General features: G+C 43.4%; 1 protein-coding gene across 5 annotated transcripts in view; it reads right to left on the reverse strand.

Annotated features, from left to right (window-relative positions):
* Positions 1 to 25,157, reverse strand: part of LOC148360733 (uncharacterized) — a 125,574-nt gene that overhangs the window by 94,788 nt on the left and 5,629 nt on the right. For 2 of the 5 annotated variants that reach the window (XM_088341633.1, XM_088341634.1), the window contains exons 2-4: positions 23,347 to 23,492; positions 7,229 to 8,343; positions 1,708 to 2,094 (exon numbers count right to left, since the gene is read on the reverse strand). In XM_088341633.1, coding sequence (XP_088197759.1) covers positions 1,708 to 2,094; positions 7,229 to 8,140 — 1,299 coding nt within the window. In that variant the 5' untranslated portion in view covers positions 8,141 to 8,343; positions 23,347 to 23,492. Of the gene's footprint in view, positions 1 to 1,707; positions 2,095 to 7,228; positions 8,344 to 12,886; positions 12,967 to 23,346; positions 24,020 to 25,157 lie in introns of those variants that run through there. The other 3 variants (XM_088341635.1, XM_088341632.1, XM_088341636.1) reach the window with 3 other exon arrangements.

Here is a 25,157-nt window from a genome sequence, read left to right on the forward strand (position 1 = left end):
GACAAAAGAAACTAAATATAAATAAAATGACTCAATTTTGTGCAAGCTTGGGGAGTAACGGAATACATGGAACGGCAAAAATGATGTTGGCAAGCTGTTTGGATTTTTTTTCATTTTGTTTCTGTCGCATTTGATGTTCGTTTTGCCGGAGATCAAAGAGATCAAAGCCAGGAGAGAACGCTTACCACGTGTTGTGAGTCATCATTTGATTCATATTTAATTTCTTTTGTCTTTTATAAGCATATTTGGTATTGGAGTAATCCAAAGGTAATTGAAAGTAATCCAGTTAAAGTAACCCTACCCAACCCTGGATAAGAATGTGTAGGATTTTGTTACTCTTAACAGTTGTACATCCAACTGTACATAGGATTTTGTACATCTAGATAAAAACTAATCCCCTTAAATCTATATTTATTGTGATTTGGATTCCGATTTACATTTTCTTTTCAACTAACCAACAGCTCAAATTCACATGAAACCCTTAAAAATGTATGAAGAGTGATTTCTAGCGTTCAAATTTAGCAAGACCACCATGAAGCAAAGAACAGAGGCACTATGATAAGGAAAACCACAAGGACATTTAACTCCACCCAACACAAGTTCTGTGTTATAGTTAATCAAATATTTGAGCAAATGGTAATACAAAACCATTTCCCGGCGACTATATATTTTGACCATTTTTGTTTGAGGGGTGGATGAAGAAGCCAGATGGGCCGCATGTGACCCATGGGCCATAGTTTGCCCACCCTGGATCTGGGTGCTCAGCACCCCAAAAGCTCTGAACCTAAAAGCGCCCCTGCTGTCAGCAGATTTTATTAGCAGGGCCTTAGCACTGGGATTTTTGGTGTGATTTACCTGTTCTGATGCACCTGTAGGGGGCGATGACGTTTCACATACACCATACAAAGCGATGTAATAGCAGCGGCCTCATTTTGAAGCTTATTTAATTTTTTTCCCTCAATGCGTGGTCTGTCGAGTCAGACTGTTCTCACCATCCTTCACCTCTGCTTATCTGAGATTTTTCTTTGCCTGCCACCTCGGGTCTTGACTAGAACTGTGCCTGTGTACTTCCATTTCCTCACTATGTTCCTCACAGTGGAAACTGACAGCTGAACTCTCTCAGCTAGCTTTTTGTATCCTTCCTAAAGGTATTCAAATCACTAAAACAACAAGGGTGCCCAAATTTATTCACCTGCCTACTTTTGTTTAGGTAATTATTGCACATTTTGTGTGAATCCTATGAACTTCATTTCACTTCTCAGATATCACTGTGTTTGTCTGCTATATGATATATTTAACTGAAATTGCTGATCCGAACATCCAGTGATTTATAAAGGAAAATCTTGAAAATGATCAGGGGTGACCAAACTTTTGCATACGACTGTATGTGTATTATTTACCCTCATGTAGGTTTTAGATGAGGAGATGGCGTAGTTTGCAATAGTCTTTGATCTGTGCAGCCCTTTGAGACTCTTTGTGATTAAAGGCTATACAAATAAACATGACTTGACTTGACTGCCCGGAAACATTATATGACGTGTATTTCGAGCATTTGCAAGCTCGTCACGCATCATTCAAGCATCTTCCTGACCTTGAAAACACAACTTTGAAATTCAAGGATTTCAAGCACCCATACGAACCCTGCTTTTAGCAAAAGTCTGTTTTTGATGAGCTCAAAAGAAAACACTTTAACAAAAATTGACTTACCTCATCAGTGGCCTGGAACCAATCCTTTGCACAATCATCACCAGGTATTGGACATTCATGTCCAGATTCGACTTCACATTCATCCGACACCACATTGCTTTCCTTCCTCAGTGCGACTCGGTAATCCTCACGGTATTTACCCTCACACTCCTCGGTACGTGAAAGTGTCCCATTGAAGGCTTTAGTCTGCGTTTTTGAATTTTTGGAGTCGTTGGTTGCTGCCTTATGGATGGTTTGGAGGTTTTTGCCCAGTCTCCTGACAGGTTTCAGAACCAGAGCTACTTTGACAGCACCAGCAGATCGGCTTTGCCTTTTATTGCCGAAAGATGCGTTCACTTCCTCTCTATGACGAGCAGACGTTCTTTCAATATGTGAAACTGATTTATTCTGCAAAAAAAAAAAGAAAAGTAAACGTTAGCAACACATACAGTGCGATGTGACTAACCGATATATCGCTGGTTTTTAGTACATTTTTTGTTACGTGCCAGACAAAGTACCAGTAGTTGCAGTAGATTCTCAGAAAACAAACGAGACCCAGCATTCATAATCGGCACGCTCTGAAAACTGTGCTTCAAAGAATAGCAGTGTGGCAATCTCTGAGTTCATCAATTTTGGGAAAAAAAACAGAACAAAAGAGGTGTGAATCAGGTGTGAATGGGAATGTGCCTATTTAAGGCTGAAGAAACCAGCACAGGTTGAACATGCATTTGAGGAAAATGGGTCGTTCAAGACATTGCTGCGAAGAACCGGGTTCTTTAATTGAAAAGTTGGAAAGGGAAGAACCTATACATGTGCAAAAAAAGTGTTGGCTTTTCATGTGAAATGATTTCCAATGCCTTAAAATGGGTAGAAAAGCCAGAGACACATGGAAGAAAACAGAAGACAACTATTAAAATGGACTGGAGAATAACCGGAATGGCAATGGCTCAGCTCCGGGACCATCAAACACAGTCTGCAGTTACCTGAAAGTGTGAAGCAAATCTATTTTCAAGAACCCCGCGCAAAGTCCCTCTGTTAAAAAAAAGGCATGTGGAGAAATGTTACAATTCGCCAAAGAACATATCAACCGGCCTAAAGAAAAATGGAGGAACATTTTGTGGACTGATGAAAAGCAAAATTGTCCTTTTTGGGTCCAAGCGCCATAGACCGTGTGTGAGATGACCCCCAAACTCTGAATTCAAACCTTAGTACACATTGAAGACAGTGAAACATGGTGGTGCAAGTATCATGGTCTGGGCATGTTTCTCATACTCTGGTGTTTGGCCCATTTATTGCATAGCAGGGATCATGGATCAGTTTGTGTATGTCAAAATACTTGAAGAGGTTATGTTGCCTCATGCTGAAGAGGACATGCCTTTGAAATGGGTGTTTTACAAGACAATGACCTCAAACACACAGGACATGGGCAAAGTCTTGGTTCCAAACCTATAAAATTAAGGTTTTTCGGTTTTTGAAGCAAAACCAAGACATTTAAATGAATTGACATTGAAGACAGTGAAGCATGGTGGTGCAAGTATCATGGTCTGGGCATGTTTCTCATACTCTGGTGTTTGGCCCATTTATCGCATAGCAGGGATCATGGATCAGTTTGTGTATGTCAAAATCCTTGAAGGGGGGGGGATTTTGTAAGGTTTATTGTTCTATATTCTTTATCAATTATCCATTATCCGTTATCGGTCAAATCATAATACGCTACAAAGCCAAGGAGCCGGGACACTTGCTCTCAGCCAAGAGGCTGAGTCAAGGTCCTAGCCACAGCCCGTACAACAAAGAGCTATACGGTTATGTTGCCTTATGCTGAAGAGGACATGCCTTTGAAATGGGTGTTTTACAAGACAATGACCTCAAACACACAGGACATGGGCAAAGTCTTGGTTCCAAACCTATAAAATTAAGGTTATCCAGTGGTCAGCCCAATACCCAGATCTCAATCCAATCGAGAACCTGTGGGGTTAAAACACAAATGCTGTTTGTGAAGCAACACTAAGACATGTAAATGAATTGTGGAATGTTTTTAAGCAATCATGGAGTGAAATAACAACTGACTCTATGCCACACAGATGTGAAGCAGTTATAAAAAAACTAAATCCTAGCTTTTTTGGGGGAAATACAAAATAGTTTTGAGTTTGTACAATCAACAGCAGACACTGCTATTTTTTTTAAACACACCCCTTTGAACTATTTGCCCAATTGCAAAGCCTTCTGAGCGTGCTTATCATGACTGCTGGGTCTTGTTTTCTGAGAATCTACTGCACGTACTGGTAACTTGTTTGGCATGTAACAATAAAACATATACTAAAACCTGAGATATTCTGGTTAGTCACATTGCACTGCTAATATTTTTAACAGTACTGTATGTAATTAGATACAGCAGTGGTCCGCAACCACCGGTAGGGAAGAAAGTAAAACAAATGCCTTATTTTTTGCTTATAAACTTGAGTATGACCTACATTATTTTTTTCATACAAAAAAAAACCCTTAAAGTTTGTGTGCTCATTGTACATGCTGTTTTACGGTAACATATTACCATATTACCATATAGGGTTCTATGAAATGAAATGAAATGATCTGCATTTATATAGCGCTTTTCAAGTCAATGACTTCCCAAAGCGCTTTACAGTGTGCTCCACATTTCCCAATAGCGGCCTTGCAGCCATGTAAGGCGCTAACCTGCTTATTGTGGGCATTAGGGATTCAGTGTCTTACCCAAGGACACTTCGACATGTAACACGGACGAGCCGGGATTCGAACTGGGATCCCTTGATCCCAAGACGAGCGCTCTACCTCCTGAGCCACTGCCGCCCCTATCTATCTATTTGCACTCTTCATTTTTACTTTACAGTGGAACCTCAGTTTTCGAACGCCTCTAGGTTCGAACAAATCGGTGTCCGTCCAAAAATTTCGAGAAATTCTTGCTTCGCTGTTCGGTCAAAAAATCGGAGTTCGAACGCCGGTAATGCGTGAGTGCCTACGCTAGGGTGCGATGCTGAGCGGTCAGTGCAAGCAGCAAAGTTGCTACAGGTGAAAAAAGAAAAGTAGTGCGTACAACTATTGCATTTAAGAAAGAAATAATAGCCAAATATGAAGGAAGGACCGCCTTCTGCTGACCACCACAAAGGTAAGAAATCCTATTTATAATTATTTTCTTTATCCTTTTTATTTTTATTTTTACACGTTCATGTTAGCGTAATCTTTTGTACGGAAGATTACGATAGCGCGAATGTACGATTAGCCTGGGTTAGCTTTATGTTTACGTTAAACATTCAAGGTAAAGATTCAGGGTGTTGGAACGGATTAAAACGATTTACATTATTTTGAATGGGAAAAATGATTTCGGTAAACGAACAAATCGGTTTTCGAACAGGGTTCTGGAATGGATTATGGTCGAGAACCGAGGTTCCACTGTATTTTAATTCATTGATTTTATTACGTTTTATCTGTGGTTTTAATGCATTTTAAAAACCACATTTTAAATTTTCAATGTCTTTTCTTCTATGTTTTAATTGTAATTGTGTGTGTTTTAACGTGTCTCTTTGCCATTTCTGTAAAGCACTTTGAATTGCCTTGTGTATGAATTGTGCTATACAAATAAACTTGCCTTGCCCATAGGAACAATGATCGATCAGCAACCACATGATGAAGGTTCTGTATCTGAGTCAGATCAGGAGGCTTCTCCTGCTACTGCTAACCATAGAAACCATTTTATCTGTTTCATATATAGGAAGCAAACCACTACCCAACCCCAAAAAACAGCCTGGAAAGGTATGGGCACTGTCAAGCTGTACTTGCCCAACATACCACAGGAAGTAGTGCCCCTTGAACTGAGGTGGTTAAGGGATCCATGAACCGTAATACTTTTAACACAATACCAAAATTAAATTTACAATGTGTTTATTCAATGTCCCTTAAAGTCCGATTCATCGCCAGAAACACCTAAGAGTTGTTTCCCTTGTTATGTTTTTTTGCGTTTCGGTACATTTGGTTGGTTGGATCCCTTAACCACCAGTGTTGTAGTTCCTGTAGTGTGTCTTGGGCAGGTACGGCCTGGTGGTTCCCATCCATCTCCAGGCCAACATATGTTTCAACCCGGTCTCGAACCGGGAACCTTACGCGTGATAATACAGTACCATGACTAAAAATTAATGTTATAATGAGATGAAACCTAATGCCTTTTCCTATGTCATCTAAATCTCTAGTAATTACACAATTAAGACTTATGATTTACGGTAAATTCCGGACTATAAGCCGCTACTTTTTTCCCTAACGTTCAACCCTGCGGCTTATTTAGTGATGCGGCCAATTTATGTTATTTTTCTAACAGCCGCCAGCGGCGCTCGGGTACCAAAGGTAAGATTTAGACCGGTGGAATATATGCGCCGAGGAAGACTGCAACTTCTTGGCTTGACTAGCGGCGAGAAATCTTTCGCTAAAACTGCCCGCATGCGAAAGGCAACTTTTTCGCAAGTCTGCCAGTGGATCCTGACAGCGTGGGGCAGCATCAAAAATCCACCATCACCAACGGGTTGCGAAAAGCCGTGACGGAGAGGAGGGCACACCAGCAACAGTGACCGCGCGAGTGAGGCTGCGGGAGAGTGGGACGACGTCTATATGACACTGTTTCTTTCCGACACTGAGGAAGACGACTTTGATGACTTCAGTTATAAGGAGAATGATGAGGACGGTTTACCGTGATTTTTACAAGTACGGTATGTTTTTTTAACAGACCCGTTTACTGTGTTGCGAGCGTGTTGCTAGCGTGTTGCTACCATTAACTGCCCTGTCAGGCACCGTTTGGGATGAAAGTTATATTATTATTGTTATTAAAGCTTTGAAAACTCTCTCGGTGTACCGTTTTTCTTTGTAAATATGTGTAACCCATGTATAATATGTATTTGCACCTGTATATTTTTGTAATGTATTTATTTGAGACACTTATTCTGATGTTTTGCGAATTAAAAAAGATTTGCGGGCTGACGGGAAGTGGGGTAAAGGTGAGTGAGAACTGTTGTCGCGGCGGACAATAGTGGCTATATATTTTTCCCACCCTTACCTTTAGAAATATAGCCTTTTTTTTCCTTGGATTATTTTCAACAAGTACCCGGACTCTGCAGGTCTCCATCAAACCTTAAGTACCGGTATCATTTTCTGTTCATTTTGCCGGCTGTGATTTTTGGACTGTGTACTTCAATGAAGGACATTTAGTTTCAACCGCGCGACTTGAAGTCGGGTCTGGATAAATGTAATGTTTGTGTTACAATTTTTTAACGTGGGCGCATGCGGCTTATTTACAGGTGCGGCTTGTGTATGTACGAAATCGGTTTTCCTCTGAAAATGTGGTGGGTGTGGCTTATAATCAGGTGCGCCCTATAGTCCGGAATTTACGGTATATTTGTGTTGTTATTGTTATTAGCACTAATATTATTGTATATATAGAATATTGTCAGACTTTAAACCAGTCGGTGATACAGAAAAGTGTTGGGGACCACTGAGGTACAGTGTACATAAATCAGAACCAAGGTACCTGACTAGGATGCTTTGGTGGTAATCTGGTGGGCCGTGATCCAACTTTCGACTTGATGTTTTTAAAGTCCAACTTGTATATCCTATTTTCGACACCATTCCCTATTTTGGGGGCAACGGCCATGTCTGGTTTGCATTTTGGTTTGCTGGGACCGCTGTTGAGTGTTGGGATCCTGACATCTGTGCTATCTAGTAAACCTGGAATGTTTTTGGGATCTTGGACCAAATTGACTGCAGGGGGAGTGACAACTGGGTGGGTGGTGTCACTCAAATCCTCGGAGGTGTTGCTGAGTAAAGCCAGAGGACATGTTATCTGTACTGCTGTGCTGGTTCTCTGAACATCAATGTCTGAGCTGATTGAGAAAAACAAAGCTTCGTCTTCATCATCGTCGTCTGCTAGAAGTTCCGTTGCTTCAGAGTCTGTAGTCGATGAGCCGAGTTGTTCTCCGTTTTCCGTGTTGTCATTAGAATCGGATGTCGGAGATAAGGGAAGAGATAGGTTGTCGTTGTCGTTTTCGATTTCTTGGTGTTCTCCAGCGCTGGCGTCGTGGTAAACGGATGTTGGGTTGTCGTATGATTCGGAGATTTCGTTTTTTGTTTGGCTTTTCGTGGAACTTCCATCCATATTTTTGTTGAGCATACTCTTAGCATCTCTGTTGGGAACGACATCCTCCGCTATTTCTTTTGTTTCAGTCAATAAGCTCGTAGAGAGAGTGACTTCCATCATGTCTTGTGGACTGTCAGTACTTCCACTGTTGATGCTGTCCCGACTGCAGAATGACTCAGGAGAAGATTCGCCCGAGCAGAAAGAAGGCGAGCACGGTGACAAGGAAATTGGAAAAGCATTTCCATTGTGGTCTCCTGCACTGTGAAGTGAAAGTCTCATGCTTTTTTGTTCATCTGTGACATTCATCTTACTGTGCGGACCAATAGGTCACCCTACCATCCCTACAATAGATTTTAAATTGAACAAACAGAAAAGAACCTGAGCATCTTCAGACTCTACAATAGTCGCTGATCGAATGTCCAATCCATTGTAAGGACTCAGAAGGTTTGGATCGTCATTCTAATTGAATAATGGATGCGTGTTATAGCTTCGATGTCACACCAAAACATCTGAAAAAAAGCAGAGGAAAGGAAAACAGTGTTAACAGATTAAGTATGGGGATTACATACTCATAAAGCATATGTGTCAAGCTCAAGGCCCGCGGGCCAAATGTGGCCCGCTATCAGGGTTGGGTAGGGTTACTTTAACTGGATTACTTTCAATTACTTTTGGATTACTCCAATACCAAATATGCTAATAAAAGACAAAAAACTAAATATGAATACAATTCCTAAATTTTGTGCAGGCTTGGGGAGTAACGGAATACATAGAACGGCAAAAATGATGTTGGCAAGCTGTTTGGATTTATTTTCATTTTGTTTCTGTCACATTTTATGTTAGTTTTGCCAGAGATCAAATAGATCAAAGCCAGGAGAGAAAGCTTACCACGTGTTGTGAGTCATCATTTTATTCATATTTAGTTTCTTTTGTCTTTTATTAGCATATTTGGTATTGGAGTAATCCAAAAATAATTGAAAGTAATCAAGTTAAAGTAACCCTACCCAACCCTACACACCATACAATTTTATGTGGCCCGCAAGACAATGCTGAAATAAGCACAAGAGAAAATTGAGCATCAAACAAAGACCTGTAGTTTTTAATCTATCTATCTACACTGGTCATATCCCTCGAGACGGGTGACCGACAGCAAGACAACACATACAAAAATAAAGAAAATAAAAGAAAATTAAAAAAGAAAAAGATAAAAAGGGAAAAAGTAGCAAAAAACACACACACACACACAAGTTTTTGGACCATGGCCTACCCACATGTCCAAACACCCAAACATGTTAAGAACCGCGGCATCCAAGTTGGTCATGCTTTCGTCCCTCCAAATGAAACAGGACACAAGAAAGCGACTATGTCACTCGGGTCAGGGTGACACAACACACTTCTGTTCAACAGCAGGGCCCGACAGCTTTCACTGGTTTACCCCTGCCGCAGTAGTAGTAGTAGTTTTTAATAAGTCTATTAAATAATGCCAAAGCCAGGCGCCACTCGCAAAGTGCTTATTGCAGCTGTATTTGTTGACTATTTTCAGGTTCAATGTGATGTCAGGTTGAAATAAGAGACTCTTTTTGAGTTACAAAACAAGAAAAGTGAGCATAAAACACAAGGCGATTGCACTCTTAGATTACCATGAAACAAATTCCAAGGACTAAAGCGTGAGTGCCTATCTTATTCCGTTACAAGGATTCTGATAGAGGATAAAATAAATCACGTGCACGTAAGAGGCATTCTGAGTGGACGATTTATTTGGTTACATGGTGTGATATACACTACTGGCCAGTAGAGGGCATTCTAACCCAACAATAAACATGAAAAAAACTCAGGTAAAATAGTGTTGTAGACCGCCCACGATATTAATTATTATTAACAACATACAGTGGAACCTCGGTTTTCGAACGCCTCTCAGTTCAAACAAATCGAAGTCCGACCAAAAATTTCAGCAGTCTACCCCGTTGTTTATTAACAGATGAACATGATGCCCTAGGGGTGCTTGTAGCGAAGTGGATGACGTCACGCCAGTCCAAAAGTTCGACATCCCTGCGGCAGATAGAAAACTTTTCTTTGTGAAAATCCAGGGATACACCACCTCGTGTTAGCAAGTCCGCCTCCTCTCCGATTCCCCCCGGCTTTCGTGTCTCTGTTTAGCGGCGTTGAAGCCGGATTGCTCCGGATAGCTCCGGGTGGCTACACGTTAGCGTACGGAATGCTAAACGTGAGCCACGTTTCCGCAAAACACAGCAACTGCGCTCCCTGTGCGCTTCGATGTTTTCCACCAGCACTCGATGATCTTATTTGGTCGTGAGTTCGCATTTACCATGATTACGGATGGTACCGAAGACTTATAACGCCGCTAGCCGCTTCGCTAGCTCCGGCTCTTCCTCCACGATCACGCCGGCACGAGAATTCTTCAGGGCAAGGAGTTGAAATTCCTTAAATACACGCATTTCTTGTGCGTTAAAACCCATGTCCATAGGATAGAAGTAATCCATAGTGTAGTTGTCAAAACGGGAAGAAAAAACACAGAAGATAGGAGCAGACAGCCGCTCGTGGCAGCGCCGCTTTGATCTCTGGTTGAGATGGTAGAGCATACTCATGGAGACTAAAGGATAGTCTTTAACACAGGAAGAGTTTCCATCGGATGATCCGTTTTTCTCTCACAAGTTTCCTGTCGATTTTCAGCTATACAAGTATGATGTTTAAACTAAAGTAATCCAGATTGAAATAGGATCAGGCTCTTTAAAAACGTCTGCCCTTGGCATGAAAAGAGGTCTCACTACCGGAAGAAGCTTAAACCAATTAGTGTGTCAGTTCACGTGACATCTCTATCAGCTTTTCTCTGTGCAAAGAGTTTGGACAAGCCTTTGTGCAAAGCGCAGTGAGTAACCAGCAAATTAAGGTCAAGAAAACAGCACATTTGCTAGCTTCAATCAATCAAAAGGATGCCTTCATTTAAGAGTTTTCAAAAATATCAGTACGTATTTTAAGTTAGTCGATGTTTTTTGGGGGGCACACCTTCGTTAAAGGGACTTGTGGACTTGCACTGAAAGAGAGAGAAAGAGCGAAAGATGCATCGTTTAGGTGATATGACCAAAGGAGCGGGACAGAAACTCTTCTCAGCGAGATGCAAAGGAACGCAGAGCAGGTGTCCGGTCACAGTACAGTATAACTGTCATGGTCGCCGTGGCGACCGGTCTGCCCTGCCCCCTGGGCACCAGCTGAAGCAGATCAGCTAATTGCGTGGCTGCTATATAAGGTTGGGTGGTGGGTATTGCGGGTGTTGGCTCATTACACCTTTTCTGTTCTGTCATGCCTTGTCCTGTTTAGTTTAAGTCGGAGGAAACCTGTACCTGACTATTCTGAGTGTAAGAATGTTTTTGTTCTGTTTTGTCCCGGAGTTTTTGGACAACTTTTATTTTGGTAAATAAAAGCTTTGATCGTACGCAATTGAGTTCTCCCTTCCTGCCTCCTGCCTCCGTTCTGGTCCGGTCACCTCTTCCATCCCGTGACAATAACTTATGCTTGTCACGAAGCAGGTCGGTAAGCAGGACGTTGGAACTCATTTGCGTAGACGATCTGTCACTTTATTTGAGAAAAAAAAGTTGTCTAACACACAAACGGACCAAAAACAAAACAAAGCAGGCTCAAATGCCGGCGAAACTACAGACTAGGCATTTAACGGGATTAAACAGAACTTGCAGGAATCTCTCAGAATGTTACACCGGAGTGCAACAAAGTCCAACAAGCAAAACGAGAATAAACAAGTATCAACAAGTTTTTAACAAGGGTAAACAATTATCGGGCCAAGGGCAGTTCCAAAAGGGGCGTTTAAGTACCCATAGGAGTATTTAGGAAATGCAGGTCAGCCGGTGTCAAGGGGCGGGGCCAGCTGGGCGCCATGACAACCGTGCAGGACATGACAATGCTATGATATGGATTTGCCAATCAGCATCAGGGATCTCAAGCCAGGGGTGCTGGCAAATTGGCATGAATCTTGGCTGTCCGAAACGTTCCTCCGTCGTGTTGGAAGCATTCGTTTTTATTAGTTTGTTTGTTATTTATCTTTTTTTTTAATTGAACGGCAACTCGGCCTGAATCTTGGTTCCCAGAACGGTTCCTCGGTCGAGTGGGAAGCATCGTATGTTTTTTATTTTCATTCAATCTTTTTTTTTACGCGAAAGGGGGAACCAGCGATACCTGAAGTTGCGTGGGGTCTCTGTATGTGAGTTTCCTCATAATAAGCATCCGAATGATGCAGTGAAAAAAACAAAAAAAATAATAGTAATTGAAAATGAACAAAATATTTTAAAAGTGAAATTTCAAAAAGTATACTTTTGTCATGATGAATGATTAGTTTCACCTGTGCCCGCTCGTTTGGTGCCAGCCGCTGCGAGCTTCCTGATTGGTTCCCAGTCCTACTTAAGCTCAGTCCTTTCACTCGCCTGTTGTCAGTCCGTCTGCGAACCTGTTTCTACAAGGCAAGCACTTTGACTCTGACTTCCGTCGGTCCCGCTTTTTGCACCCGTTTTCCACCCATCCGTTCCGGATTTCCCCGTGTCTCCGGCTACAACCTGTTTTTTGATCCCGACCACGTTTTGCTCTCCCGTCCCGGCTAACGACCCGTTTTTGGCCCCGAGCACGTTCTGATCTTCCGTCCCGGCTTAGGACCCGCTTTTGATCTCGACCACATTTTGCTCTCCTGTCCCGGATATCGACCTGTTTTTTTGTCCTCGACACCACGATCTCCCGCTCCAGAAGGTCCGCTTCCGCATTCGGAACACATTCAGATTCTGTGAGCGGCTTGCTTCCCGCGTCCAGCGAGCACCTGGTCGCTGGAGCTGACTTTCCTGTATATTTCAATAAACTTGGGAGTAAACGTTACACGATTGGGTCTGCCTTATGTTCTGGACGTGAAAACTTTCACTTGAAATGAACTCAAAACAATAAATCGCTACATGGAGAAAATATGTTATATTGGTCCGTAGCATATGCACATACCTAGAGCTCTTTCCTCCCACAAGACCAGCAAAATAGCAGCAGGCTCACCTTTTTATCATTGAAAAATTTGGCAAGCACACCACTGCGTCACATTTGTAGGAGCACTTCTGTAGTCAGCACAAACGCAGCTAAAAGAAGGAGAGGCAATGCAGTTTTTTTCTTCAGAGCACATCCAAAGAAATAGTAGTTGGCAAAGAAATAAGGGAATTCTCAGTCACTCGCAACAATGTGTGTGTACACGTGACTGACCAAACACAATTTTAGCACATCCAAGGTCAGATATATTAACATTAAGAGTGTAGTTAACAGGGAAATCAGTCATGACTGTCACGGTTGCCATGGCGCCCAATTGGCCCCGCCCATGTGGCGCGAGCTGAAGCTTGTTGACGGATTGGCTCCCTGTCAGTATTTAAACTCTGTCCTGTCAGTCCCCTTTTGTTGGTCCGTCTGCGAATCTCTGTTTTTACACGGCAAGTCCTTTTTCGCCTATCCTGTTTTTTGCTCCTGTTAGTCTCCCATTACGATCTGTTTTAAACTCGACCACGTCTGCTCTCCCATCCCGAATTACGACCTGTTTTGATCTTGACCACGTCTGTTCTCCAGCCCCGAATAACGATCCGTTTTTTGATTTTGACCACGTCAACTCTCCTCTCCTGGCTTTCGACTTGTTTCTGACCCTGATCACGTTTTTGCTCTTCTATCCCGGCTACAGACACGTTTTTGTCCGTTCCGGACAACTCCATCGCTCGCCACAGAAGTCCCACTTCCGCGTCTGAGCAACCTACTCCCCGCGACCAGCGATCTCCGGATCGTGTGTACGCTCCTTTCCCTTCTTCCCGATTGAACTGTGAGAAACGTTACGCGAGTTGGTCTTGTTTCCTTTCTGGTCCTGACACTGACAGATTTGTGACAGGTTATCGAACCTAATCCAAAGAAACGACAATGGATTAACCTATTAATGCAAATGCCAGTTTTAATAGCTAGTTCCATCTACAAACAGAATTGTACGTGGTAGTTTCACCACACAGAAATTGTAAACGGTGGTTGGGCTTCTACCCATGATGTAAGGTGCACAGTATGGGGATGGGCAGGCCAATCTCTGAGTAAAGGTTTTAATTTTTGAGACATGGAATTTCACGAGAGCTTAGACTATTATTTAGTAGTTTTGCTATCTTCAGACGAGTAACTGTAATAGTCATCCATATCAGTAGGTGGCAGTAGATTTCTATGTACCTTTTTTATACTAAATATCTGTTCATGATGTAGCACAGTACATTTAATAACTTAATTTGTTTAACAAAGCGGTTTAAGATTGCACTGTAAAAAATCAAAACATAAAGCACATCATTCTTTTTATTTTAAGTATTAGTTTCTTATTTTTATATACTAATTATCTGCATTTGAGGTAGTACAGTGAAATATTTGACATAACTTTTCAAACATTTTTGACGGACGGTGTGCCCCGGAACTGTTTTATAAATAAAAGTGTAGCTTGGTTCAAAAAGGCTTGAAAAACACCGGTCTAGCCCTTTACAATGTGCTTCACACTTATCCATCAACACAACGATAGCGCCGACAGCCCTACCTGCTTATTGGGGGCATGAGGGGTTTTAACTTGGAGGAACCGGGAATTCAACCCTGGATCCCAAGAGGAGCGCTCTACCTCTACCTCCTGGGTTACTGCCCCACCAAAGGTGGGTAGAGTAGCCAAAGATTTTAATCAAGTAAAAGTACTGGTAGTCAAGACCAGAACGAAAACAGGACCCACTCGCGTAACATTTCTCACAAGTTTTATTAGAAGACAGGGAGGGAGTTGCGCCCACGATCTGGGGATTGCTGGACGCGGGAAGCAGGTGGCTCTGAACGCGGAAGTGGGACTTCCGTGGCGAGCGATGGCGGTGTCGGGAACGGAAAAAAACGGGTCAGTAGCCGGGATAGAGCAAAAACGCGGTCGGGATCGGAAACAAGTGGAAAGCCAGGAGAGGAGAATAAATGTGGTCGAGATCAAAAACGGATTGTTATTCGGGATGGGAGAACAGATGTGGTCCGGGATAGAGCAAAAACGCGGTCGGGATCGGAAACAAGTGGAAAGCCAGGAGAGGAGAGTAAATGTGGTCGAGATCAAAAACGGATTGGGGATTGCTGGACGCGGGAAGCAGGTCGCTCTGAACGCGGAAGTGGGACTTCCGTGGCGAGCGATGGCGGTGTCGGGAACGGAAAAAAACGGGTCAGTAGCCGGGATAGAGCAAAAACGCGGTCGGGATCGGAAACAAGTGGAAAGCCAGGAGAGGAGAATAAATGTGGTCGAGATCAAAAACGGATCGTTATTCGGGATGGGAGAACAGATGTGGTCCGAGATCCAAACAGGTCGTAATTCGGGACGGGAGAGCAGACGCGATCAAGATCAAAACAGATCGTTACGGGAGACAAACAGGAGCAAAAAACGGGCGAAAAAGGGCTTGCCGTGTAAAAACAGAGTATCGCAGACGGTCCGACTCAGAGTTTAAATACTGACAGGGAGCCAATCTGTCAACAAGCTGCAGCTGGCGCCACACGGGCGGGGCCAATTGGGTGCCGTGGCAAGTAGAAGTAAAAGTGGTCATCCAAATACTTACTTGAGTAAAAGTGAAAAAGTACTCAAGTACTGAGAAACTGTTGCAACGTCGTTTTTATTGATTTTTTTTTTAAACAACCAATCAGATCATCAAAGTCTACCCAATCCACAAAAAAATACATTTATTTCAAAAGTAGATTAAACTATGCTCCAGCACTTCATAGAAAAGGTCATTTTCATCCAGTCTGTTCAACTTGAAAGTCAACAGAAGGTATGGCAAACAGACTCTGGATCCAGATCCAGACTTTCTGTTCTCAGGTGGGATCAGTATAAGAATGTCAACTCTGAATGTTTGGCTTTGCTTCTCAGTATTATGCTTTATCATTCAGCCTACATTAATAACCTACTCTATATATTATAATCATGGATAAAAAGGGATCTTTTGTAAACTCTACACATTTCTTTACAAACAATAGGGAAAAAGTGTTTCGGGTTTAGCATTGAATGTGTTAACTGGTTTATTTTAACAGTGGGGTGAATGCAGTTTTATGTCATGATTACTGATTCGGGGCACCTGCGGCTGATTGGCTGTTGGACTCCCGTCTTCCGAAAAGAACTCGTCAGACTGTCTGCAAACCTATGCTCTCAGCTAGGCAAGCTTTTGTACTCTCCGACACTATACTGCCCTGTTTTGCCTGATACCTGTTGCCGACCTCTTTTCTGGACCTGTTTCAATTTTTCGCTCCTCCGCCCCGGCCATCGACCTGTTTTTCTCACTGCCAACGACTACCCTCGCTCGACAGCGTTCCTGCTATCTACTACCCGTGACTGACGATCATTGGATCGTGGATGCAAGCACTGTTCTCTTTCTTAATAAAAACTGAGTAAAACGAATGCAATTGGATCCCCGCTCTGTTCCTGGTCCGTGACATTTCAAACATGATACAACTAACCACTCTATACAAACTCAACACTGCCCTCTAGCGGGCAGAGAGAGAATTTGGTTTGCATTCTTTTTTAAAAAAACACTTAACTTTTGAGGGCAGCACGGCGGCGCAGTGGTTAGCGCTTGTGCGGCACAGTTCATGTCATGGGAACCTCCTGCGTGGGTTCGAATCCAGCTCCAGACTTCCTGTGCGGAGTTTGTATGTTCACCCCGTGCTTGCATGGGTTTCCTCCGGGCACTCCGGTTTCCTCCCACATTCCAAAAACATGCATTTCAGGTGAATCAGCCGGTCCCAATTGTCCCTAGGTGTGAATGAGCGAATGAGTTGTCTGTCCCTGTGTGCCCTGCGATTGGCTGGCAACCAGTTGAGGGTGTCCCCTGCCCACTGCCCGGAGATGGCTGGGATGGGCTCCAGCCCCCCCGCGACCCTAATGAGGATAAGCGATACGGCTAATGAGATGAGATGAGACATAACTTTTGATAGAAATGACCATGAGAAAGGTTCTCTCTCGTGGTGCCCTCTAAGATCAGCTGTGGTGCCAGCGGATCTGTTCTGAAAATAGCTCACCAATGAAGGGTCATTGTGATTTTCAGTAAAATTATTTATTTAGTCCTGAAGTGAGTCTATTTACCCTACTTCCAATGAATAACCTGGTAGTAACATAGTCACAACATAGTAATAACATGAGAGGTTGTTGCGAGTCCATGCTCAGTTTCAGAAGTTTGTCACGATCCATGTCATGAGTCCAATTCAAGCTCAGGTTTGAAAGTTTAAAATATATAATTTCGAAAAATGAACGCAAAGGACAGTGGCAGTTGGTATGAGTATTAGAATTGTTAGCGCTTGTCAAATTTAGGGTAGTTAGCTTACTTGCTTTCACACTTAAACTTGCTGTGGCATGCTGGGCTTTTGGCATCGCTGGCTCACTCGCTGAGACACGCCAGACATGTACTACTTTTGCATACATAGTTTGGTAACTTAAAGGGATATTGTGTATTATTTAGAGCCTCCTAGTGTAAGAAACTTAATTCATTAAAAAAGCGATATTAATTTGAATAACAAGAAAACGATGCGTATCTGAAGGGAACTAGCAAAAGCCATGTGAAAGACTGGGCAAAAAAAAAAATGGTGCAGTTTGGTCACTTAAAGTCTTCCATAGTTTGTTATCTTCCTTGTCCTTTGTACCACTCGTTTTTTGGTTGCAAAACACAAAAGCAACATCTAGCTGTCAAATATTACACGTTGTCCCTTTATATAGCGATGCCCTACATAATTAATTCGATAAATTGTGATAAATGTGTTTGTGTTTTTTCGCCGACCGATTAGATTTCGCAGTGATCCAAGTTAAAAAAGCTCTGAATCATCTAACCCTGACTTATATGTTGCGCTACACTGAGATAGAAAACATTGAGTTATTGTCATGATTAAGATGAGAATCACCTGTGCCCGCTCATTTGGCGCCAACTGCTGCGGGTTCTGATTGGCTCCCTGTCCCTATTTAAACCCAGTCCTTTCAATCCCCTGTTGTCAGTCCGTCTGCAAACCTCTGTTTATACAAGGCAAGCCTTTTTCGACCCTGACTCCCGCCTGTTCCGTTTTTGCTCCCGTTTGTCTCCGGCTACGACCTGTTTTGCTTCTGACCACGTCTGCTCTCCCGTCCCGGCTTACGACCCATTTTTGATCCCGACTACGTCTACTTTCCCGTCCTGGCTTACGACTCGTTTCAGACACCGACCACGCTTTTGCGCTCCCTGTCCCGGCTAGCGACCTGTTTTTCCGTCCTGGACATGCTCAGTACGGAAGATCTACTTCCGTATTTGGATGACAATCCGAGTGCGAGAGCGACTTGCTTCCTGCACCCAGCGAACACCGGATTGTGGGCGCAGCACTTCCTTTGCCTATATCTCAATAAAATTGTGAGAAACGTTACGCGATTGGGTCTACCCTGTGTGCTGGTCGTGACACTTATTGTTTCCAGAGATGCACTAACTTCACCAGCGCTTGATGAAGACAATGCTAATGGAAAGTTTCTATTGGACGCCTGGACATGACATAAAACAAAGTGGAAGTGAAGAGGTGGAGAGCGAGAGAGAGAGAGAGAGAGAGAGAGAGAGAGAGAGAGAGAGAGTGAGAGTACTTGAGCAAAGGAATGGTTCGAGTATTACAATACGAGGGACAAAAAGGAAAGGATTTTTTTTTTTTAATTAGTCCAAGCAGGAAAATGATCCTTATTTGGACTCATTTTAATTTCGTTATGGCTCCAAAACATTGTGTGCATTGTCTACCACTGACTGGACAATCTGAAGCAGTCCAGTAAAGTCAGCATTTAGTGTCCCTAAATGCAAATATGTAAGAACCAGAACAGAAACAGGACCCAATCGCGTGATATTCTCACACAAGCCTTTTATTTTACGGGAAATGGGGAGTCATGCACGTTAGGAAGCCGGTCTGGTGTGGAAGGACAGGAAGCCAGAGAACGACGAGACCGATTCCAATTGTCCGAGTTGATATCGGACAGATGGGGTCGATACAGAAAGGGACAGACAGGATTGACAACAAATCACGATATCGATAATTAACAGGAGAAACTAGAAGGGAACGAAAACTAGAGAAAATATTAAACAGGACCAAAATAGACGGAAACAAAACTGGAACCCGAAAGTAAATGGGACAAAAATAAACGGGAACAATACCGGAGTGAAGAAAACAAGACCGAGTCAGAACCCACGTCTTGTGGGGCAGAAGTTCGTTTGACGGGCTGACAACCGAAGCAAGAGAGCGCTGAGCTTTATATAGACAGAAAGCCAATCTCTCAACGAGCCGCAGCTGGCGCCACACGGGCGGGGCCAGTTGAGCACCATGGCAACCGTTACACACACACACGGGGGGGGGGGGGGGGGGGGGGGGCAATTGGCCGCCATGGCAACCATGACAAATATTCAGTATCGACTAATAATATTTTTGTTTTTGTTAAATGGGTGGTTAAATGGGGAGGCACACCCCTTCAGACACGCCCCCACACCTTCCCTAGACTCCACCCACCGGGGTCTCACAAAACTCAAATGGAAACACTGTACTCCTTGGTGAAATGGACCACAGTGAGGCTATAACTAAAAAACATTTTAATGCCATTTTTAACACCTTGCAGCCTAAAAACAAAACGATGAACGAAATAATAATGGTGATCTGCCCCCGACCCTCCCACGTTAAGAAAAGATCCAGAGCAAATCGAGCGGCCATACATGGTCAGATCATATTTGACCGACTGAGCAGTACAACTGGCTAGGCTGCTGTAACCAAGCAACATGGCACCCTCAAGCAAGTTTCTACTGCGTTGTTCTTCTCCACAGAGTTGTTTCATTTTTATCATCGGTGAAACACGTTTCAATGCATGAGATTTTCATCAATGACAACCACTCCGAATAGTTATCAAATTAATAAGGTTAGTTGATTAGTAATGGAGGGCAGCACAGCGGTGGTTAGCACGTGTGCGGCACAGTTCTGAGGTCATGGGTTCAAATCCAGCTACCAACCTTCCTGTGCGGAGTTTGCATGTTCTCCCCGTGCTTGCGTGGGTTTCCTCCGGGCACTCCGGTTTCCTCCCACATTTAAAAAAAACCCCCATGTCAGGTTAATTGGCCAATCCAAATTGTCCCTAGGTATGAATGAGCGAGTGAATTGTCAACCAGTTCAGGGTGTCCCCTGCCCACTGCCCGAAGATGGCTGGGATGGGCTCCAGCACCCCCGTGACCCTACTGAGGATAAGCGGTGCAGATAATGGATGGATGGACTAGTAATTGTCTCTTTATGTGCCTGCATGACCAAAATGGAAGTGCCTAAACCACATCCTGTCCGTACCAGAACGGAGACAGGAGCCACTCGCGTAACGTTTCTCACAGTTTTATTGGGAAGAATGGAAAGGAGTGCACACATGATCCGGAGATCGCTGGTCGCGGGGAGTAGGTTGCTCAGACGCGGGGGTGGGAAGTGGCGGTGTCGGGAACGGAAAAAACGGGTCAGTAGCCGGGATAGAAGAGCAAAAAACGTGGTGGATATCAGAAAATGTGTGTTATTCGAGAGAACAGACGTGGTCGAGATCAAACAAATTGCAGCGGGAGAAAAACAGAAGCAAAAACACAGGACAGGCGATAAAGGGCTTGCCGTGTAAAAACGGAGATTCGCAGACAGACCGACAAAAGGGGACCGACAGGACAGAGTTTCAATACTGACAGGGAGCCAATCTGTCAACAAGCTGCAGCTGGCGCCACACAGGCGGGGCTAATTGGCCGCCATGGCAACCGTGACAGAAGCTGGCGCCACACGGGTGGGGCTAATTGGGCGCCATGGCAACCGTGACACATGCGACCCCGCGTACAATTACATCCGACCCGTGAAATCCTTTTATACACATCTACTATAATGGCCTGGCTCTATGAAAGGCGGATAACTCTCAAACTACAGATCCTACAATGCAGAAGTTCAGCTGCCGCAGCAAGACTTCCCAGACATGTCCCCGCATCAATCAAGTTAGCTGTAGCCTGACAAGCGTAGCCACTTTTAAAACTATCTACTGACAAACGACACGCCAGCCAGTTGAAAAACAAGACCGACAAGTGTATTAATACTTAATAGGGAGTCTTTGGTGTAAAGAAGCGGAGAGGTGACGCCCAGGGACAATTTTCTATCCATCACGATGTTACAGAAGGCTAAAGGGAGAAAAGCAGGGTGACCTTACTGTTGCTGTGGATCACGCGGATGCTAAACTCTCACATTTGTCAAGCAAAAGTTTGGTTTGGAAAACAGAGCCTTTCAAAACCGAGGAAAGGCTGAATATTTGTTAACTGACATTGCCGGTAAACCGTAATTAACACCCAGCGTACCCACTCAAAGTATGCTGAAAGAGTCATAGACAGGCGAGGCCACCATCTTCAGTTGTTTTCAGGTATTTTGGCGACTTACGAGCTTGAGTTAAAAAACAAAAAACCCAAAGAGCAGCATCGTGTGCCGCAAACTTTGCCGACATCCAAGTCGAGCAACACAGCAAACTTATACAGAGCCTCCCCTACTTACGACCATTCGACTTGCATAAAACAGTAGATACGAACAATGTCGAAAAATATCCGGATATTGCTGTAAGTTAGATTTTGTATTGTGCGCGCCTTTTTCTGAGTACACGACGGTACTGTAGTGCTTCTTTCCCTTGCTACCGACATGTGGCGTTGTAAGAGCTCACCCAGCATCCACCCGGAAGAAAATAAATCCGGCTTACTCTTCCTAGTACGTGTGTAAACATTCTATACTGTATCTCCAGCGCGCTAAGAACTGACATTTTTATGGTTTAATATCTGGTCCATCAATTAAATAAGTTTAGTGTAAAGTGTAAAGAAGAGGCGAGTTGTTTCTTTTGAAATGAAAGTGTAATAAGAAAGCTTTATGCGGTTGAGACAACGGTCGAACCGCTTTTTTTCGGCCACTTTTTTAGCACGGAGGAGGACCTCTTGAAGCTCATTTTCCAAAAGTAAGTTAAACTCAACTTTATTTACCTTTATACAGCATATTATTTTATGATTTTTTTATTTTTTAGTACAAAACAATACAGGTTACTTATACAAGCCTAAACATACTCATATAAAATTTCGCAATGAAGCAACTTATAAACAAATTCAACTTACGAACTCGTTCGTAAGTAGGGCAGCGTCTGTCCCATCATTTAAAATAAGCTAGAGGAAAAAACATTTAGTCAGAAACCTGTGCTAGTGGACATTTAACGAGTACCGGGCAAGTGAGCAACAAACAGCTAGCTAGCGAGGCTCTACCCAAGTATACCTGCAACCAGCTCCGCCTCTGAGGGGGTATTCATTCACCTGTGTAAAGTTTCTCATATTTGTGAGATGCTTTGTATGTCATGGTTGCCATGGCGCCGAGTTGGCCGCGCCCATGTGTGTCACGCTTGCCATGGCGCCCAATTGGCCCTGCCCGTGTGGCGCCAGCTGCAGCTTGTTGACAGATTGGCTCCCTGTCAATATTTAAACTCTGTCCTGTCAGTCCCCTTTTGTCAGTCCGTCTGCAAATCTCTGTTTTTACACAGCAAGCCCTTTTTCGCCTATCCCATGTTTTGGCTCCTTTTTGTCTCCCGCCACCATCTGTTTGATCTCGACCACGTCTGCTCTCCCGTCCCGAATTACGACCTAATTTGATCTCGACCACGTCTCTTCTCCCGTCCCGAATAACGACCTGTTTGTGATCTTGACCACGTCTACTCTCCTCTCCTGGCTTTCGACTTGTTTCCCATCCCGATCACGTTTTTGCTCTTCTACCCCGGCTACTGACCTGTTTTTTCCGTTCCCGACACCGCCATCGCTCGCCACGGAGGTGCCACTCGCGCATCTGGGAAACCTGCTCCCCGCGACCGGCGATCTCCGGATCGTGTATGCAATCCTTTCCCTTCTTCCCAATAGAACTGTGAGAAACGTTACGCGAGTGGGCCCTGTTTCCATTCTGGTCCTGACATTGTAATAATTTGTCACCATTCTGTTCTGACATTAAATATTGGTTGATTGGATTTTATCAACTTTCACTCAGGGATAAAAATTGGACCTTATATGTGAAAATAAGGTATTGTTTTATAATCATCAATATCGGCCTATAAGAAATATTTTATTGTGATAACAATTTTTTAAATCAAATCAAAGATCTCAGACACTGAATCCCTAATGCCCCCAATAAGCAGGTAGGCGCCTTGCATAGCTGACTCCCAATTGGTGTGAGTGTGTGTATGAATGGGTGTTGTAAAGCACTTTGGGAGGTCTTCATTGACTTGAAAAGCGCTATAAAAATTTACCATTTACCATCTGTCAAAGTTAAGAATTTGCCCAACTTATCCACCACACACAATGTAAATGATTGACTAAGATTTCACAATGCAGAATTCAAAGGCCATTTCCCATTCACTTTCATGTATGCACTTGCACAACCAAAATGCAAAAAAAAACAGAGACTTAACTTACAAGTCCTCTAACTTGTTGTAGCTGAGTATTCCTCTTGTTGCGCAGTCAAAAAATCGTATCTGGTGTGTTTTGGGGTAGAATTCATGGAAGCACCCTAGGTTTGCCTGGCTCCATGCTACAGTCCGGCATACACTTGACGATGTGTCCTGAAAGGCATTCCTCTAAAAAGTCATTCCTCCTCCACATACACATACAAGCCAACGCTGCACTGCATACTCCTGCGTCACATCACATTAGCGCTATTGTGGGCAGGCTCGTAGACGAGGGAGAGGGAAGACTACGCAGTGTGTGACGTGGTAAGAAGGAAGGGGGAGGCCGAGAGCCCAAGGTACTGCATTTTTTTGCTTTTTGCTTCTGGCAATTCAGACCACAGAGAACAGAGAAAAAAACTGACAATCGAGTCCAGGGTGGGAGGTTTGACACTGTCATGTTACATGAGACTACTGATGTGTGAAAACCAGGCAAAAACGCAGTTCTATCAGGACGCAGTTCTTTCTTTCATCCAACAACAGAGACGCCAAATAACTTTATATAATAAAAGGAATGGGTGCCGCCAGGCTGTACTTGGCCAAGACACACCACAGGAAGTTGTCTCCCGATGATCCAGGCGGCTTAAAGGATCTGTGAATCATGAAGGAACCATAACCCATAGCTCACTACTGGCATCTCTGCTCTCCTTGCCCTCATATAGGTTTTAGATCAGGGGAAGGTGTCATGATAGTCTGTAGTTTGCAATAGTCAGTGCAGCCCTTTGAGACTCCTTGTGATTAAGGGCGTCACAAATAAACATGACTTGACTTGACTGAAGTTTTTAAGTTTTTCCTTGCCCTCATGTAGCTTTAAGATCAGGGTATGCTGACATAATAGTCTGTAGTTTGTAATAGTCTGTGCAGCCCTTTGAGACTCCTTGTGATTAAAGGCAATACAAATAAATATGACTTGACTGAAGTTTTTGAGTTTTCCCTTTCCCTGGTGTAGGTTTAAGATCAGGGGATGCTGACATAATAGTCTGTAGTTTGCAATAGTCTGTGCAGCCCTTTTAGACTCTTTTGTGATTAAGGGCTATACAAAGAAACATGACTTGACTTGACTGAGGTTTTTGAGTTTTCCCTTGCCCTCGTGTAGGTTTAAGATCAGGGGATGCTAACATAATAGTCTGTAGTTTGCAATAGTATGTGCAGCCCTTTGAGACTCTTTGTGATTAAGGGCTATACAAATAAATATGACTTGACCTGACTGAGGTTTTTGAGTTTTCCCTTGCCCTCGTGTAGGTTTAAGATCAGGGGATGCTGACATAATAGTCTGTAGTTTGCAATAGTCCGTACAGCCCTTTTAAACTCTTTTGTGATTAAGAGCTATACAAAGAAACATGACTTGACTTGACTGAGGTTTTTGAGTTTTCCCTTGCCCTCGTGTAGGTTTAAGATCAGGGGATGCTGACATAATAGTCTGTAGTTTGCAATAATATCTGCAGCCCTTTGAGACTCTTTGTGATTAAGGGCTATACAAAAAAATATGACTTGACCTGACTGAAGTTTTTGAGTTTTCCCTTTCCCTCGTGTAGGTTTAAGATCAGGGGATGCTGTCATAATAGTTTGTAGTTTGCAATAGTCTGTGCAGCCCTTTGAGACTCCTTGCGATTAAGGACGTCACAAATAAACATGACATGACAAAGGTTGCTCTTAATACACTTAATTCGAGCCTAGTGGTTGGAAATGATGTTGAATTCATTCATTCATTCGTAGATTTGCTAAGCCCAAAGAAAATGTGTTTTTGCAGTTTATGCCGTGAAATAATTTATAATACACTGT

The sequence above is a fragment of the Urocampus carinirostris genome, chromosome 8 (assembly GCF_059441175.1).
Source record: "Urocampus carinirostris isolate Australia breed hairy pipefish chromosome 8, RoL_Ucar_1.0, whole genome shotgun sequence".
Classification (NCBI taxonomy): domain Eukaryota; kingdom Metazoa; phylum Chordata; class Actinopteri; order Syngnathiformes; family Syngnathidae; genus Urocampus; species Urocampus carinirostris.